Source organism: Leucoraja erinacea, chromosome 2 (genome assembly GCF_028641065.1).
Source record: "Leucoraja erinacea ecotype New England chromosome 2, Leri_hhj_1, whole genome shotgun sequence".
NCBI lineage: Eukaryota > Metazoa > Chordata > Chondrichthyes > Rajiformes > Rajidae > Leucoraja > Leucoraja erinaceus.
In genome coordinates, this window is record NC_073378.1 from 97,492,079 (window position 1) to 97,509,044 (window position 16,966).

Below are 16,966 nucleotides of genomic sequence, written 5' to 3' on the forward strand. Positions count from 1 at the left end.
TAGGAGTTCGTAGAATACCACTAGTTTGATTTTTTTTTAAACTCGCGAGAGCTCTTAGCTAAACTCGCATCATGGGACAGGGGCTTCATACTCTCAATTTGTCAAACACCCCCCCCCCCCCGCTATTTAGTTTAAACCCACCCATCCAATTTTGAGCCCCCCTAAAAAAAACATATAAAACAGGCAATAGGATTATTACCAGAGTGTTACTTGTTGGAATCCTGCATATGTATTTACACCATGGCCACAATTAATGAAAAAGGGGCTGGCAGAGCAGTACCAACAGGTGCTGGATATTCTTTTGCGCAGCGCCAGTATATCACAGCCATTTAAGAGCAGAATATTTTCCAGCCCAGTTTATTTCCAGTATCACCACTTGCTTATTTGCAAGAACTGTTTGTTTAAGCACGTGATTCAGGAACAACTGGAGGGGCCTTCTTGTATTGCAACGTTTGCCATCAAATTGCACGATACCTCACCCATCACCTGCGCCCGGCGGCTGTCAATCACTCACTCCCAACAGCTGAGCCCATCTGCGAGACAGCGAGGCTTTTTTTTTGTATGTGGGGATTCGCAATGTGGCCGTTAAGATTTTAAAATCAGTTTCTGATATCCTAACCGGTGCATCGTTTTGTGCAACAGTTTTCCCTATTCCCAATTCTGATGGCGGGGGCAGGAAGAGATTCACAACGGCACCGGCCTCTGGTTGGCGATCGGAACGAGCAGGCCGGCCAACGCCGGGAGGTCGATTTCTCCGTGGCCGCCGTGCTGCCTGCAAGCGGTTGCGGGGAGAGAATGGGATCGACAACCCCAAAGCAATTCTGCCCACTCTTGCAGAGGCCGCTCATCAGCCTCACACTGGAAGCCTTTGAGAGGTAAGTGGAAGTGCCCGGGGATCACATAACGTTCCATCCCACCCAGCACGGCTGACGTCACCGGGAGGGCAATACCTTTGCAAATAAAGGTACCGCACTTGCATTAAACACAAAACATTCACTGTCTGTGCATCCCAATAATCTGGTCGCTGTTTATCCTGTAACAAATACTTTAATGTTGTTTATCCTGTTTAAAATAAAACATACTGTGGTTGCTGAAGTGGAACTAGAGTTATTGTAGATGTAGTTCCCAAGTCTGGTAGGAGGGATTTTGAAAGTTTGTTGAAATCCGATTCAGATTCAATTTTAATTGTCATTGTCAGTGTACAGTACAGAGACAACGAAATGCATTTAGCATCTCCCTTGAAGAGCGACATAGCAAACGATTTGAATAAAAAATAAATAATAAGTGTCGGGGGGGGGGGGGGGGGGGGGGGTGATTGGCACCCCCATCTATGGTGAAATCCCCATGATACTTTTCTTTCTCTCTACCTTTTGCATCCTAAACAGCTCTCTATTTTTCCAATTTATTTCAATGTTACTCTAATTTTGAACTCTTCCTTATGCCTAAATTATTAATTGCTCCATTTGCTGTAGTTGTCAAAGGACCAATCCCTGGAGCGGCCGCCTAACCCAGGCCTGAGGGTACTGACTGTATATTTCTGGGTCTGTGAATTTGGGTCCACATTTTGCCAAAGTGGTTGGGTTAAGCTATTTGATGTCAGCCCATCTCAGGATTTTATTTAGGTCAGTTTGACTTGGTAGCAGCTGTGTTGAATTGGCTTGAAGCCATTAAGTGAATGAGGACTTGACCTTGAGTGGGCAAGTGTCAATTTACAGGTGTCGATTTCAAGTTTGACTCGACATCTATGCTAGGATGTGATTCTTGGCTTCAGCTTCAAGATTTTTCCATCCACAGTATGGGCTGGACGGTGACGTCAGAAAAAGGAGGTGCTGGCAGTGCCTGCTTTGTGATCAACTCGCAAAAACACAGACCGGGCCATCTTATCCCATTACTAGTCCCCAGACCTGGTACGTCTGGTGGTTAAGTGCCGACCTTTCTACCTACTGAATGAGTTCTCTGTCTCAGATGCCAAATTCAGAGCATCCTTAAAGATAGCGAATCCATGCAATGCATCTGGCTCCAGACAGAACAGCTTGATCCGGAAACTTTACAAGATGTTCCCTGTTTGAAATTTGCCCATTTAAATTGGTCTCTATTGTCTAACATTAATAAGATGTGGTATTGTCGAAAAGATAAAGATTCTACTGTTTGGACACGGGTCACAGGACACCTAATTCTAAACACACCACAGCAGCAACATTGCTAAATCATTTTTGGACTTGGTGTCAATAAATTATGGAATGGAAAGCATTGGAGGAGACAATTGGGACACGTGTGTTGATGCTTCCTTTTGTAACCTAATTTATTTCTGAACCTTTAATAATCTTCTGCTGGAGGAATCGTCTGAGGAAGGAAATGGACAGTTTGGCTTTTGGGTTAACACCATCATTTGGATTGAAAGAATAAAGGGGAGATGAGATGAATGATGTGGAAGGCTTGTTGTATACATGTGTAGGGTTCTTTATTTGTTGGACATTTGCGAATGGAATTGAACAATGTCTATTCACAGCAAATGTTCCCATTTCTGACTTTATGACAGAAGGAAGATCGTTGATTAAGTAGCTGAAGACAGAAAAAGGCACAAAGTGCTGGAGTAACTCAGCGGGCTAGGCAGCATCTCTGGAGAACATGGATTAGTGATATTTCGGTGTTGAGACTTTTCTTTGGTCTCTGGCTGCTAAGAATTGAAGATGGTTGCTTAGCACACTGTCATGAGCAACGTTTACCATGATGTTCTGGAGTATGAAGAGTTGACCATCTTTCTTCGGAGATGACCATCTGCCAGAATATTTCCTCTTTGCCAATTGACTTCAGTTTGACGAGTGCTTCATGATGTCATATCTGCTGTGACTCCAAGGACAGTCATTCCTTTCACCCCTGGAATTCAGCTGTGACAAAACATGGATCTTAGTGGTCCTGGTGATTCTGGAGAAACACAATAGGCATTGGTAGGCAGATTATTGGTGAGTGAGTGCCACTTGATAGCATTATTTTTCATCACTTATTACATGGTAACTAGTTCTATTGGTTTTGTCCTGTTGTTTGTAAATAGAAAATCTTTTCATATTGTAAGGAGGATACCAATTTGTAATTGCTTTTGGACAGCTTGGCTAAAGGTACAACTAGTTTTGGAGTATAGGCCTTCCGTGTTGCTGGGATGTTGCTTTGCTGCACACAAAGCTGTGATCTGATTCTGAACTAGGATGTTACCTGAAGTATAAGGAGAGGTTCGATAGGCTAGGACGTTTCTCTTTGGAATGCAGGAGGCTGAGGGGTGACGTTATTGAGATGGCCAAGATCATGGATAAAATGAAAGCACAGTCTTTATCCAGGGTAGATGATTCTAAAACTATAGAGCATGGGCTTAAGGTGAGAGGGAAAAGATTTGAGAGTGACCTAAGGAGCAACCTTTTACTTCATGTAGTCTATCTGGAATACACTGTCAGAGAAAGCTATAAAACAGCTGGAATTATGATTTTCAAAATATATTTGAACAGATATAGTGTTTAGAGGTTTGTGGACTACTGGACTACTCCGGTAGACCATCTCGGTCGGCATATTCAAGGTGTGCCGAAGGGCTGTTTCCTTGCTGTGTAGCTCCATAACTCTCCGTCACCTTGTGATGTGCTCCTATTTATCAGCACATTCCAAACACTTCTGACCTTGACAAAGTAGTTAACTGCCTTTCTCAACTGTTAGAGTTCTTTTGGGTCTACGTGTAAAATGTTCTCTGGGCATAATGTTTTTTGGGCAGGATTTAGACACAGTGACAATAATAGAAGAGAGATCTATATCAAAATCAAGATGGTGCATGATTTGAAAGGGTTTCTGCAGTCATGGTATTCCCATGGAATGAATGAATCCGAATAACAGACGGTTCATCAAACAAGTAGGTTGCTACATTCTGGATATGTCAAGCGTCTCTGATGGAGTGAGAGCTGCACTAATCTGGTCTATGGAAAATATTCTACCACTCTTCTCACGGTGTATTGTTAAACGTAGAGTGCTTTTGGGCAGTCAGAATGCGAGTTACTCTCTGTGGAATATGCAGTCTCCAGGGCTCTCGCTTAACTTTTTTCCCCTGTTGCCAGCCGGACAACCTTGACAGCTTTTTATGTTGCCAAATGACAGTTTAGGTGGTCATTTAAGACGGTTTGCATGACGCGTGCGATAATGTGCTCGGACGAAGTACATAGTTACCAGTTGGAATTATGCTCAATGAAGCATTCACATATTATGTTCAAGAAGGAACTGCAGATGCTGGAAAATCGAAGGTAGACAAAAGTGCTGGAGAAACTCAGCGGATGCAGCAGCATCTATGGAGCGAAGGAAATAGGCAACGTTTCAGGCCGAGACCCATCTGTCTGAAGAAGGGTTTCGGCCCGAAACGTTGCCTATTTCCTTCGCTCCATAGATGCTGCCGCATCCGCTGAGTTTCTCCAGCACTTTTGTCTACATTCACATGTTATTTGTGCTTCAAATAACTCACAAACTAAACATATTCACCACATGATATATACCACAATGACATGCAGCAAAATTATAATAAAATATCTCAACTCTTTTAACACATTGCAATTAATGCAATTTCTATTAGTTCTTTCCTATTCCAAACAAAAATGTGGTTGGATTATTCCGCATATGATCAACCTGTGTCAATAAATCCTGGGCCATGGTACATATATGCTTAACCGTACACACTACAGATTGATACAAGCATGATTTCTGTGACGGACCGAAAATTACCATGACATGGCCATAGCATGGGTCGTTATTGCTATTGGCACAGAAACACTCTGGCTTCCCACATAATTTATCCATAACAAAATATACAGGATGCAAGGAAATTTCTAAAGGCATTTTATGATAATAGCTGTTAAAACCGACTATACCCATCTGACAGGTTAAATATTACACTAACTGACAAGAGATGGCCAAAGGACATAACTGCAGCGAATGTTCTTTTGGTAATATGTTTAAAGGTGTCAAAACAAATAATAACATTGTGAATTAAAACACATTTGATTGCATTCCGTTATCAAACATAGTCAATCTTCGCTCTGAAGACCATGAGGCACAATAGGGTCAGGGGATGTGTGAATCAGTGAGGGGTGCATTTATGGCGGGGGGGGGGGGGGGGGGTGGGTTGAGAAGGTAATCGGTGCGGAATGGATGGATTGTGGCAGGTGAATTAGTACGTGTTGGTCGGAGTATGCAAAATTGTGAGGGGAGAGCACGGGGGATGTCAGTGGTGTTTAATGGAGGGGTCAGTATGGGATGGATGGGGGGGAAGATCAGTACAGGATGAATTGGGGGTTCAGTACAGGATGAATGGGGGTGGACAAAAATGCTGGAGAAATTCTGCGGGTGAGGCAGCATCTATGGAGCTAAGAAAATTGGCAACGTTTCGGGTGGAGACCCTTCTTCCGACTTTTCCTCTCATTCTTCTTGAATGGGGGGTTCAGTACAGGATGGATGGGGGGGATCAGCACAGGATGAATGGGAGATCAGTACAGGATGAATGGGGGGGGGCTCAGGACGTGTGGATCGGAGGGGCTGTGCAGGATGAATGTGGGATCACTACAGGATGAAAGGGGATCAGTATAGGATGAATGGGGGATCAGTACGGGATGCATGAGGGGATCAGTCCAGGATGCATGACGGGATCAGTACAGGATGAATGGGGATCAGTAAAAGATGAATGGGGAGATCACTACAGGATGGATGGGGGGATTGGTACAGGGTAAATGGAGGGTGGGTCAGTACGGGATGAATGGGTGGATCAGTGCAGTATGAATGGGGGGAGAAGTGCAGGATGGATGGGAAGGGGGGTCAGTACAGGACGAATTGGGGGACCAGTATAGGAGGGGGGGGGGGGGGGGGGGAGGTGGCAGGAGAATCAATGTAAGGTGGGTAGGGTGATGAATAGATTGGGGGGGGGGGGAGGGCGTAGATGGGGAGGGGAGCAGCATAGGGGATGTCGGACTGAATAGAGGAGAGAATGGGGATCAGTGCGGGATGGAGAGGAGGGGTCCCAGGATAAGAGGGGTGGAGGGGGGCGTACTAGAGAGGGGGAGGGGGGAAGGGGCAGAGGAGGTGGTGAGGAAGGAAGGTCACCGCTCCTCCGACAATACCGTCCCGCTGCCTTGGCCGTCCCTGTCCAACGCCAAGTGCCGCCACCTCCACGCCACCGCCTCCCCTCCTGCACCAGCCGACAGGAAGGTGCGGGGCCGAGCAGTGCAGCTCAAATATCCTATAGCTATAGGATCTGTTGTGCAGCTGCTTCAGACGTCGGAAGGAGACCTCCCTCTCCCTCTCTCTCTCTCTGTCTCCCTCCCTCCCCTCCCTCTTCCCGGCCTCGGCGTGCGAGAGAGGTTGTTTTGAAAGCGCCGTTAACGGATTTGCAAGCAGCGGCCGTTATCAGGACGATAGTGGCCACTGCTTGCAAATCCGCCAACAGCGCATTCAAAACAACCCCTCTCGCATGCCGAGGCCGGGAAGAGGGAGGGAGGAAGGGAGAGAGAGAGAGGCCTCCTTCCACCAGGTGGGGTGCAATAGGAGGAGGAGATGTTGCCGCTGTTCGGGGCCCGTCATTCGCTCCGATCCTTCGTCACCCTGCACCTAGTATCTTTGCCCCGCGATCAACTAGAGGAATACAGCCGCCGCCGCCGACACGAAACGTCACGTTCCTATTCTCCAGAGATGATGCCCGACCCACGGAGTTACTCCAGTTTTTTGTGTCTAAACCAGTATTTGCTTGCCAAGCCGGGCAAAATGAGTCGGCGTTTAGGTTGGCCAGCGGCACTTTGGGTGGTCAATGGCACCCGGGCAACCGCTAATTTCGAGCCCTGAGTCTCGGACCTCTTATAGACATAGAGCCTTGAGCCTCACTCGCACCTCCCGCTGCTGAAAGACTCATCCATGCCTTCATCTCCTCCGGACTGGACTATTGCAACTCACTTCTTCTTGGCATCAGCTCCACCTACATCAACCTACTCCAACTGGTCCAGAACGCAGCCGCCCGACTCATCACCCACACCAACTCCTGGCATCACATCACTCCAGTCCTCAAACAACTTCACTGGCTTCCCATCTCCCACCGGATCACCTACAAAACCCTGATCCTCACCTACAAAGCCCTCCACCATCTGACCCCCCCCCCCCCCCCCCCCCCCCCCCCCATATCTCACCGACCTCCTCTCCCCCTACCAACCCACGCGGTCCCTCAGATCCACATCAGCCGGTCTCCTCTCCATCCACAAGTCCAACCTCCGCAGTTTTGGGGACAGAGCCTTCTCCAGGGCAGCTCCCAGGCTCTGGAACTCCCTCCCCTAATTGATCCGCAATTCCGTGTCCCTCACCATCTTCCAGTCCCGCCTCAAGACCCATCTCTTCACCTCTGCCTATTCTTCGCCCCACGTCCCCCTCCCTTTTCATCTGTGCATTAATTGCCTCATATTGTGTTTTGAATTGAATTCTGTCTTTACTTTGTGTACTGGTCATGTCTCTACTATTTATTTCATCCCCTTACATGTTTTTCCTCTACCTGCTAAACTTTTGTAAGGTGTCCTTGAGACTCTTGAAAGGCACCCATAAATAAAATGTATTATTATTATTATTATAGTATTTATGTGGTTGGATCAGTCAAAGAAGTGCTGTCTGCAACAGATCTCTACTGTTTTATTTGCTGCAGTTAGCAAATAGAATTGGGCATCATTATCCTCACTTCTAACCTGAAGGTGGAAAGAAATTAATTGATGGAGGAGAAGATAAGTGGGCCCGTGACCACTCTAAGCAGCTTGTGCACTTATAGTGTGAATTGGCATTGATTCATCTCCATGAATCACAACCATTTTCCTTTATGTGAATTCCATTCTTTGGACGTTTTTCTCCTGATGCCCACTGATCAGAGTTCCTTCATGCCAAACTTCAAATGTTGATGTCAAGGTTAATCACTCACCTCGCCTCTGAAATGAAACTCTGATCTCTGTTTGGGCCAAGCCTACATTGAGATCTGGAGCTTCCCTGGCAAGACTCAAACTGGGCATCGGTGGGCAATGTTTCAATGGAGCAAAGAATATTTATTGTCACATATGCAATTAAACATTACATAGTGAAATTCATTTTTCATATAATGCCGGCGCCACCATGTTTGGTGCCAATTCATTCACAGTTCCGGCCGGGCCAAATGTAGCAGTTGGCGTCCTCCACCGCTGCTCCACCGCTGTTGGCCGTGTCCAGTCCATGCGCTCAGCTCTTGGACCAGCGCTTGGTCTGGCAGAGCCCCAGGCTTTTGCAGGGCCTCCAGCGGCCCACTCCACTGTTGAGACACGGCACTGTGGGAGACTTCCGGTCTGCAGAGCGTGAGTCGGGCCAACCGGATGGGTCCTCCATCCGTGGTGGCGAGTCCCAGGTCTCGGTCCCCGGCAGGAGAATGGGGCCAACCGGAAGGGTCCCAGGGATACCAATAGCAAACCATTAGTTTGCATGTACCACTTGATAATTCTGTCGACAATACCTTCCATCACTTGGTTAATGATTGGGAGCTGATTGATTGGTGGAATAATTAGAAACATTGGATTTCTTTCTGTTTGTGTCTGTATCCTTGTAGTTGTGCTATCCAAAACCACCCTTCACCCAATTACCCATTAATACACTGGTTTAATTAAATGGACTAATTTCTCTGAACATTATATCCGATTTCTTCTGTCATCTGTGTCAAGATAAAACGTCTTTAAGTAATCAAAATTATACAAACATTATATCTGAGCACTTACCTTTCACTCATTCAGCAATATCTAATGTTTGTATCCAAGAACTTACAAGAATATACTCCATTCCCACTGCTTATTTTTCTTTATTCGTTCTCTCAGTTGACATGTAGTGACTCTGCAACATTTACTCCAGATGCGTTCAATTGAGTGCGATCACACTTTGAACAGAACAGTTGTATATGCTTTGGCAATACATGAAGTGCTGGAATAACTCAACAGGTCATGCAGCACCTGTGGAGTGAATGGATAGGGGACATTTCAGGTCCAGACCCTTCTTTGGACAAGGCTGGAGGTGAAAAGGAGACAAAAGGGTATCAGATAAGGAAAGAAATGGAGTGAAATATAAAACCAAATGGGATGGGAAGATGGAAGGCGATAGATGGCGCGGGGGGGATAGAAGGAACTGAATAGGTGGGAAATTGATGTGCACTGGCTTGACACAGGGCGATGCATGGGTTGTTACTTAAATTGGAGAATTCAATGTTCAAACCATTAGGTTTAAGGTTGTTAGAAGCATTTAAACAATACCTGCTTTAAAATGACCATTTTACAGCTCCTAATGGTGCAGTGATAAAGCAATGTGTGCAGACAGTGAGAAAGTGAAGAAAAGAGAAGAAACTAGAGAGCTGGAGGGCAGAAGGACAAAAAAGACAGTATGAGCAGAATTCATGGTGGTATTTGAGAGAGAAAAGATGAATGAGTGATCTACAATCATGGTGATCCTGGACTGGGAGCGAGGATAAGTCAGCAAACAAAGAGTGCCAGGTAAATAAGACAGTACAAGAGGCGTCTATTCCTTCCACTGATGCTGCCTGACTCGCTGAATTTGTCTAGCACATTTTGTTTTGCTCTAGACTCAGTTCACGTTAGGAAACTGTTGATCAGCCTAAAGAAAATGTTATTGCATGTTATTACATTTTATTACTACACATTATACAGTTTGACAGACTTGTGATTTTGGTCTGTGCACAATATCTGCCAAAGTTCAACAAAGTGGCTTGTACAAAGTAAGAAATTTAATTACTTTTAAGTCACTGGAGTTAACACAAACTGTCGTTCATGCACTGATAAATAGCAGATGGACTTCAATCCAAATAAATGTGAGATTATGCATTATGGAGGTACTGATGGGACGAGTACATAGACAATATTGGGGACTTGGGGAGCATTGATCAAAGATTGAAGATTGCAATGCACATAGATAGTGTGGTTAATAAGGCATATGAGATACTGGCTTTCATTGGTGGTGGGGGATCAATCAATGTTCTCAACCACTGGCAAAGTGATGGAATGTATTGTTGATAGAGCTATCAAGTGGTACTTGCAATTGACGCCCAGTTTCGGTTTTGCCATTCCGGATCTCAATGTAGACTTGGTCCAAACATGGATCAAAGAGTTTAATTCCAGAAGCGAGGTGAGTGATAAATACTAAGGAGCTGATCGTGGACTTTAGGAGGGCACATCATCCGACGACGTACACACCATTGAAGATAAATGGGGATACTGTGGATAGGGTGAGTTGTTTTAAATACCTTGGAGTCCACATCTCTGAGGATATGACATGGACATCACACGTTGCAGCACTGGTGAGTAAGGCAAGGCAGCGCCTTTACCACCTCAGGCAATTGAGGAAATTCAGAGTGTCTCTGAGGATCCTCCAGTGCTTCTACTCAGCAGCTGTGGAAAGCATCTTGTCCGGAAATATTGCAATTTGGTTTGGGAACTGCTCTGCCCAGGACAATAAGGCTCTGCAGAGATTAGTGCATTTGGCCGAACGCACCTAAGGGAACTACACTCACCCCCCTGCAGGAATTATACAACTCCAAAGCCAACAAGATCATGGGAGACCCCTTCCACCCCAGCAACGAACTGTTCCAGCTGCTACGGTCAGGCAAACACCTCCTTTGCCATGCTGTGAAAACGGAGAGGATGAGAAGGAGTTTCTTCCCAGTGGCCATTAGGACTGTAAACTCCTATGTCTCCAGGGACTAACTTTACTGTACCATTTTACTGTTGTGTGGTGTCTTTATAAAATTGCTGTTTTTTTCCTTTTTTTCCCTCCCACAAATATGTAATATGTGAATATGTGATTCTGTTCCATTCTGTTTATAGTTTGTTTGTTTTATTTTGCACAATCTGCGAGCATTGCCACTTTTCATTTCACTGCACATCTCGTATGTGTATGTGATGAATAAACTTGACGACTTGAAATCTTGGTATCAACATTTGATGAAGTTTGGCACTCTGATAAATCATGGTCAGTGGGTATCAGGAGGAAAAGTCCAACGATTGGAATCATAACTCGCAGTAAGGAGGATGGTTGTAATTTATGGAGATGCATCAATGACAACTCATGATATAAGTGCAGAAGTTGCTTATAGAGTGGAGTGCCAGGCCCACTTAGCTATTCGTCCTTCATTAATGAATTTCTTTCCTCCTTTAGGGTAATGGTGCCCAATTCTATTTGCAACACTTCAGCAAATAAAGCAGTCTAAATCTGTTACATACTGTATTTGACTGGTCCAGCCATATAAATACCATGTCTATGAGAAGATCAGGGACTGGGTATTCTTCAGCAAGTAACCTGCATCCTGATTTTGGCTTTCCATGGCTGACAATAGACTATTTAGAAGATTGATAGAATACTTTCCATAGCCCTGATTAATGCATAAACATCTGACACATCCAGAACAAAGCAACCTACTTATTAGTAATCCATCTGCTATTCTGATTTTATTTTTTCCACGGAACCATGACTGCCTAAACTCTATCAAGTGGTGCAATCATGATTTTGATGTATATCACTCGTCTATTATGGTCACTGTGTCTAATTCCTGCCCAAAGAACATTATGCCCAAATGAATATTTTGGGCGTAGACCCAAAAGAACTGTAACAGTTGAGAAAGGAAGTTCACTACTTTCTCAAGGGTTGTTAGAATGGACAATGAACATTGACCATGCCAACAATACCGAGAACCTGAAACTTTTTTTTCAACATTCATTGTACAAAGCAATCCTTCCAAAATAAGTGTGGATGTTTGTGGAAATGACATGAAAATTGGTGGTGTTGTGAATAGAGTGGAGATCAGTCTCGTCCTTTCGAATGAAATCAATGTTGGTGAAATGGGCTGATAAATAGCAGAAGAATTTCAATCCAAATATATGTGAGATCATGCATTTTAGTAGTACTGATACCACTAATGCATAAACAATATTGGCATCTTGGGGAACATTGAGCAGAGGTTTTTGAAGGTGGCAGCACATGTAGATAATGTGGTTAAGAAAGCATATGGCATACTGGCTTTCATTGGCGGGGGAAAATCGATCAATCTGTTATCAATCATTACCAAAGTGTTGGAAGGTATTGTCCACCTAGCTATCATTAGGTACCTGGAATCTAATAATTTGCTCACCAATGCCTAGTTGTGTCTCGCAATTTCAGTCTGCTCCAGATCTCAAGTAGGCTTGGTCTAAACATAGATCAAGGAGTTTCATTCCAGTGGTGAGATGAGTGACTAACCTTGACATGAGCATTTGAAGTTTGGCATCAAGGACTCTGGTAAAATCTGGTCAGTGGGCATCAGGAGGAAAAAGTCCAATGATCGGAATCACAGTGTACATTAAGGAAGATGGTTGTGATTCTTGGAGATGAATTGACGCCACCTCGGTGTACGTGCAAAGTTGCTTAGAGTGGAGTGCCAGGCCCACCTAGCTTCTATTCCTTCATCATTGAATTTCTTTCCACCAGTAGGTTAGAAGTGAGGCTAATGATGCCAATTCTATTTGCAACTCTGCAGCAAATAAAGCAGTATAGATCTATTACAGATTGCACTTCCTTGACCACACAAATACTATGTCTATAAGAGAAGGTCAGAGACTGCGTATTCTGCAGCGAGTAACTCACATCCTCCCTCAAGGTCAGTAATACGAAGGATCTAGTTATTGACTTCAGGAAGCATGATGAAGTACATGCCCCAAAGGCATTCTATGTTTCACAACACACAAATCAGAAGTGTGATAGAAAACTTTCCTTAGCCCCGATTAGTACAGAGATTGTACACACTTTCAGAATGTAGCAACCTACTTGTTTGATGAACCGTCTGCTATTCGGATTCATTCATTCCATGGGAATACCATGTCTGCAGAAACCCTTTCAAGTCGTGCACCATCTTGATTTTGATATAGATCTCTCTTCTGTTATTGTCACTGTGTCTAAATCCTGCCCAAAAAACATTATGCCTCGAGAACGTTTTACGCATAGACTCAAAAGAACTCTAACAGTTGAGAAAGGCAGTTCACTACCTTCTCAAGGTCTATTAGAATGGCCAATGGACATTGACCGTGCCAAAAATATCCAGAACCTGTAAACATATATTTTTTAAATCCATAGTACAAAGTAATCCTTCCAAAACAACTGTGGATGTCTGTAGAAATTACATGAAATTTGGTGGAGTTATGAACAGTGTGGAGGGCAGTCGTGTGGTACAGAATGAGGCCACCTACTTTCACTAGGCTGTCATTACTTTTTCAAGGGCTATTAGAATGGGCAATGAACATTGACCCTGCCAACAATACCCAGAACCTGAAAAAAAGAAAATTGTTGGTCTTGTGAATAGTGTCGAGGACAGTCTTGAAATCAATGTGTTGGTGAAATGGGCTGATAATTAGCAGATGCCGTTCAATTCAAATAAATGTGAGATGAGGTGAAATGTGCATTTTGGTAGCATTGACGAGACGAGAACATAGACCATATTGAGGTCTTGAGGAGCATTGAACAGAGTTTTGAAGGTGACAGTGTTTGTAGATAATATGGTTAAGCAGGCATATGGGATACTGGCTTAAATTAATGGAGGCTTTGAGTACAAAAAATAGCAATGTAAATATCTTGAGTATTAAAAAAGTTATGACCATTTTCATACTCGGAAATTAACATCTTGTTCCCTATTGCTTTTCCATTGACTTAACACAAAAGCTGTGATAGAGGTCAGTCAAAAGCCCATAACGTTCTTAAAAATTAAGAGAACTGAATGCAATTTTCAGTTATTATAGATTGAAGCATTCTGAAACAAATATAAAACATCTTACTTGGATGACCTGAAATTAAAGCATATAATTAGTTAATTACCTAATTGTAGCTAATTACAAAATTGACCGTTGTGACAGAAATAGTAATAAACACCCAGACTGCCTTGAAAATTCAAAAATGTGATATTCTCAAGATCAGAACTTTAATATTATTGTATAATATGCTGTAAGTCCATAACAGATCGGTAAATAAATTACAATTTCTAGCAAAAGACCAAGTCTTTATGGAAAAGATTAGTTGCCAGCTGGTACATTGGCATATCATAATCAGTAGCTTCATCATACTCCTCAGATTGTAGATTGTAACCAATAAGCAACTCTGCACACCTTATTTTTCCTCAACTACAAGTTTTTGCTCTTCAAACCACACATGACATGCCTTTCTGCCCACTACTTTCCCATTAACAATGTCCTGTAGATTCAATTTCTTAAGATAAGGATATTTTTTTTTTAAATAGTCTAAGTATCCGAATATCAAACTAATCCCATTCACACAAGAATTCACAATATAACATGATTTTCAAATCTCACTGTCATGAATTTATATTCCAGATGGAAGGAATTTAATGTTTAATTCCCATAAATTAATCTAGAAACATCCACCCAAAATATAATCAAATTATTGTTTTTTGCACAATACATGTGACTCAAACTGTTGTGAATATTTAGTTTAAAAATAATGATCATGGAGAGAGAGAATAACATAAAATATAGACAATTTCGACAGCTCAAAAGAAATGGGCATTTTAATCATCTTGCTTCTGGAACACGATAGATTGGAACGTTGCATTTGCTGTGAATTTGAACCCCATATCGGCAGGAAAAACACTGCCGGTATGGGGCCCAAATCACATTTTCGCTTATGGAGGATTGATTAAAGTCATCCCAAGAAGCAAGTTTATATGTAAAATACACGACTTACACTGTGTTTTGTCTCGTACTTGAAATCCGTCACATTGTATGCGTTGACGGCGTTAGTAGCTTTTTATTTAAATCCAGCAATTAAATTGATCAGCGATTTAAATTTTTTTTTTTTTTTTTTTTTTAAATAAACGTATCGAGCGGAAGTCCAGTCGATTTTTCATCAGCAGCTTAGCAGCCCGAGGAAATCCGCCTCCGACAGGCAGGAGAAAACGGCATTTTAATCCCCCACCTCAAAGGCACCAAAGTCATGCACACGGCCAGTGGCAGAACTGCAGCGCCGCTGATGATAAGTTTTGTAACATTGCTGCAAAAAAAGGAAGGTTATACTCTTAAGTTTTTTTTTAAAAATGGTTAGGCTTTACTGAAGTACTACATGGAGTTCTGGGTGCCAGAGATGATGCAGTTGAGATTCAGCAGCATGTTGCCCAGGATAGACCATTTCAATTATGAGGAGTGACTGGAGAAATTAGATCATTTTTTCTGGGGCAAGGTTGAACATATTTGATTTAAACAAGGTTACACAAAAAAGCTGGAGAAACTCAGCAGGTGCAGCAGCATCTATGGAGCGAAGGAAATAGGCAACGTTTCGGGCCGAAACCCTTCTTCAGATTGATCGGGGGCGGGGGTAGGCGGGGACAAGAAAGGAAAAAGGAGGAGGAGCCCGAAGGCTGGGGGATGGGAGGAGACAGCAGGGGGGCTGAGGAAGGGGAGGAGACAGCAAGGACTAACAAAATTGGGAGAATTCGATGTTCATGCCCACAGGATGCAGACTCCCCAAACGGAATATGAGGTGCTGTTCCTCCAATTTCCGGTGCTGCTCGCTGTGGCCATGGAGGAGACCCAGGACAGAGAGGTCGGAGACGGAGTGGGAGGGGGAGTTGAAGTGCTGAGCCACCGGGAGGTCAGCTTGGTTATTGCGGACCGAGCGGAGGTGTTCGGCGAAACGATCGCCCAACCTCCGCTTGGTCTCACCGATATAGATCTGCTGACATCTAGAGCAGCGGACGCAATAGATGAGGTTGGAAGAGATGCAGGTAAACCTCTGTCGCACCTGGAACGATTGCTTGGGTCCTTGAATGGAGTCGAGGGGGGAGGTAAAGGGACAAATGTTGCATCTCTTGCGGTTGCAAGGGAAAGTACCCGGGGAGGGGGTGGTACGAGAGGGAAGGGAAGAATTGACAAGGGAGTTATGGAGGGAGCGGTCTTTGCGGAAGGCAGATATAGGGGGAGAAGGGAAGATGTGGCGAGTGGCGGGGTCACGTTGGAGGTGGCGAAACTGACGGAGGATTACTTTTTGTATGTGACGGCTGGTGGGGTGAAAGGTGAGGACTAGGGGGACTCGGCCCTTGTTGCGAGTGGGGAGATGGGGAGAGAGAGCAGTGTTGCGGGGTATGGAAGAGACCCTGGTGTGAGCCTCATTTATGGTGGAGGAGGGGAACCCCCGTTCCCTGAATAATGAGGACATTTCAGACGTCCTGGTGTGGAACGCCTCATCCGTGGAGCAGATGCGGCGTAGACGGAGGAATTGGGAGTAGGGGATGGAGTCCTTACAGGAAGCAGGGTGGGACGAAGTGTAGTCCAGATAGCCATGGGAGTCAGTGGCTTTATAGTGTATGTCGGTCAAAAAATTTGATTTAAACAATATGTGAACATATTTGATTTAAATCTTTTTATTTGAATTTCACAGCAATTTGCATACATACAATGATAACAGACAGTGACAGTCAAGGCATAATTGTGCAACAGTATGTAAGCGACCCTCAAAGCCCTTACCCTTATCCACCTTCAACCCACCCGAATCAGGTCGGAACCAAACGGGGACAAACAACACTCACATACAGACACATCCACACTAATATGGTAAGATAAACAAACCAAAAAGTACTTAAAAAAAAAAAGGGGGGGGTCTCTAATAACAGTAAATAAGTAAGTAATTAAATAAATAAGTGTGGGGGGGGGGGGGGGGGGGGGGGGCGAGGGGGTTAGGGGGGAGAGCAGCTGCAGTAGAGCAGAACAATGGTGGAGAGCACTCAGTCCTCTTCCGAGTCCGGGGACAAGTTGAGAGAGTTAACAAGTTCCAAGAAAGGGTTCCATGTATCCTGGAATGTCTTGGTAGAGCCTTTGAGAGAGAACCTAAGCTTTTCAAGCTTTAAATGGTAAAGCACCTCTTTAATCCAGCGGGT

The 16,966-nt window shown here is 44.2% G+C and overlaps 1 protein-coding gene across 3 annotated transcripts in view; it reads left to right on the forward strand.

Annotated features, from left to right (window-relative positions):
- Nucleotides 1-282: 282 nt before the first annotated feature.
- Nucleotides 283-16,966, forward strand: part of crppa (CDP-L-ribitol pyrophosphorylase A) — a 230,206-nt gene continuing 213,522 nt past the window's right edge. Inside the window, exon 1 of one of the 3 annotated variants that reach the window (XM_055661840.1) lies at nucleotides 283-875. In XM_055661840.1, coding sequence (XP_055517815.1) covers nucleotides 664-875 — 212 coding nt within the window. In that variant the 5' untranslated portion in view covers nucleotides 283-663. The remainder of the gene's footprint in view (nucleotides 876-16,966) is intronic. The other 2 variants (XM_055661847.1, XM_055661831.1) reach the window with 2 other exon arrangements.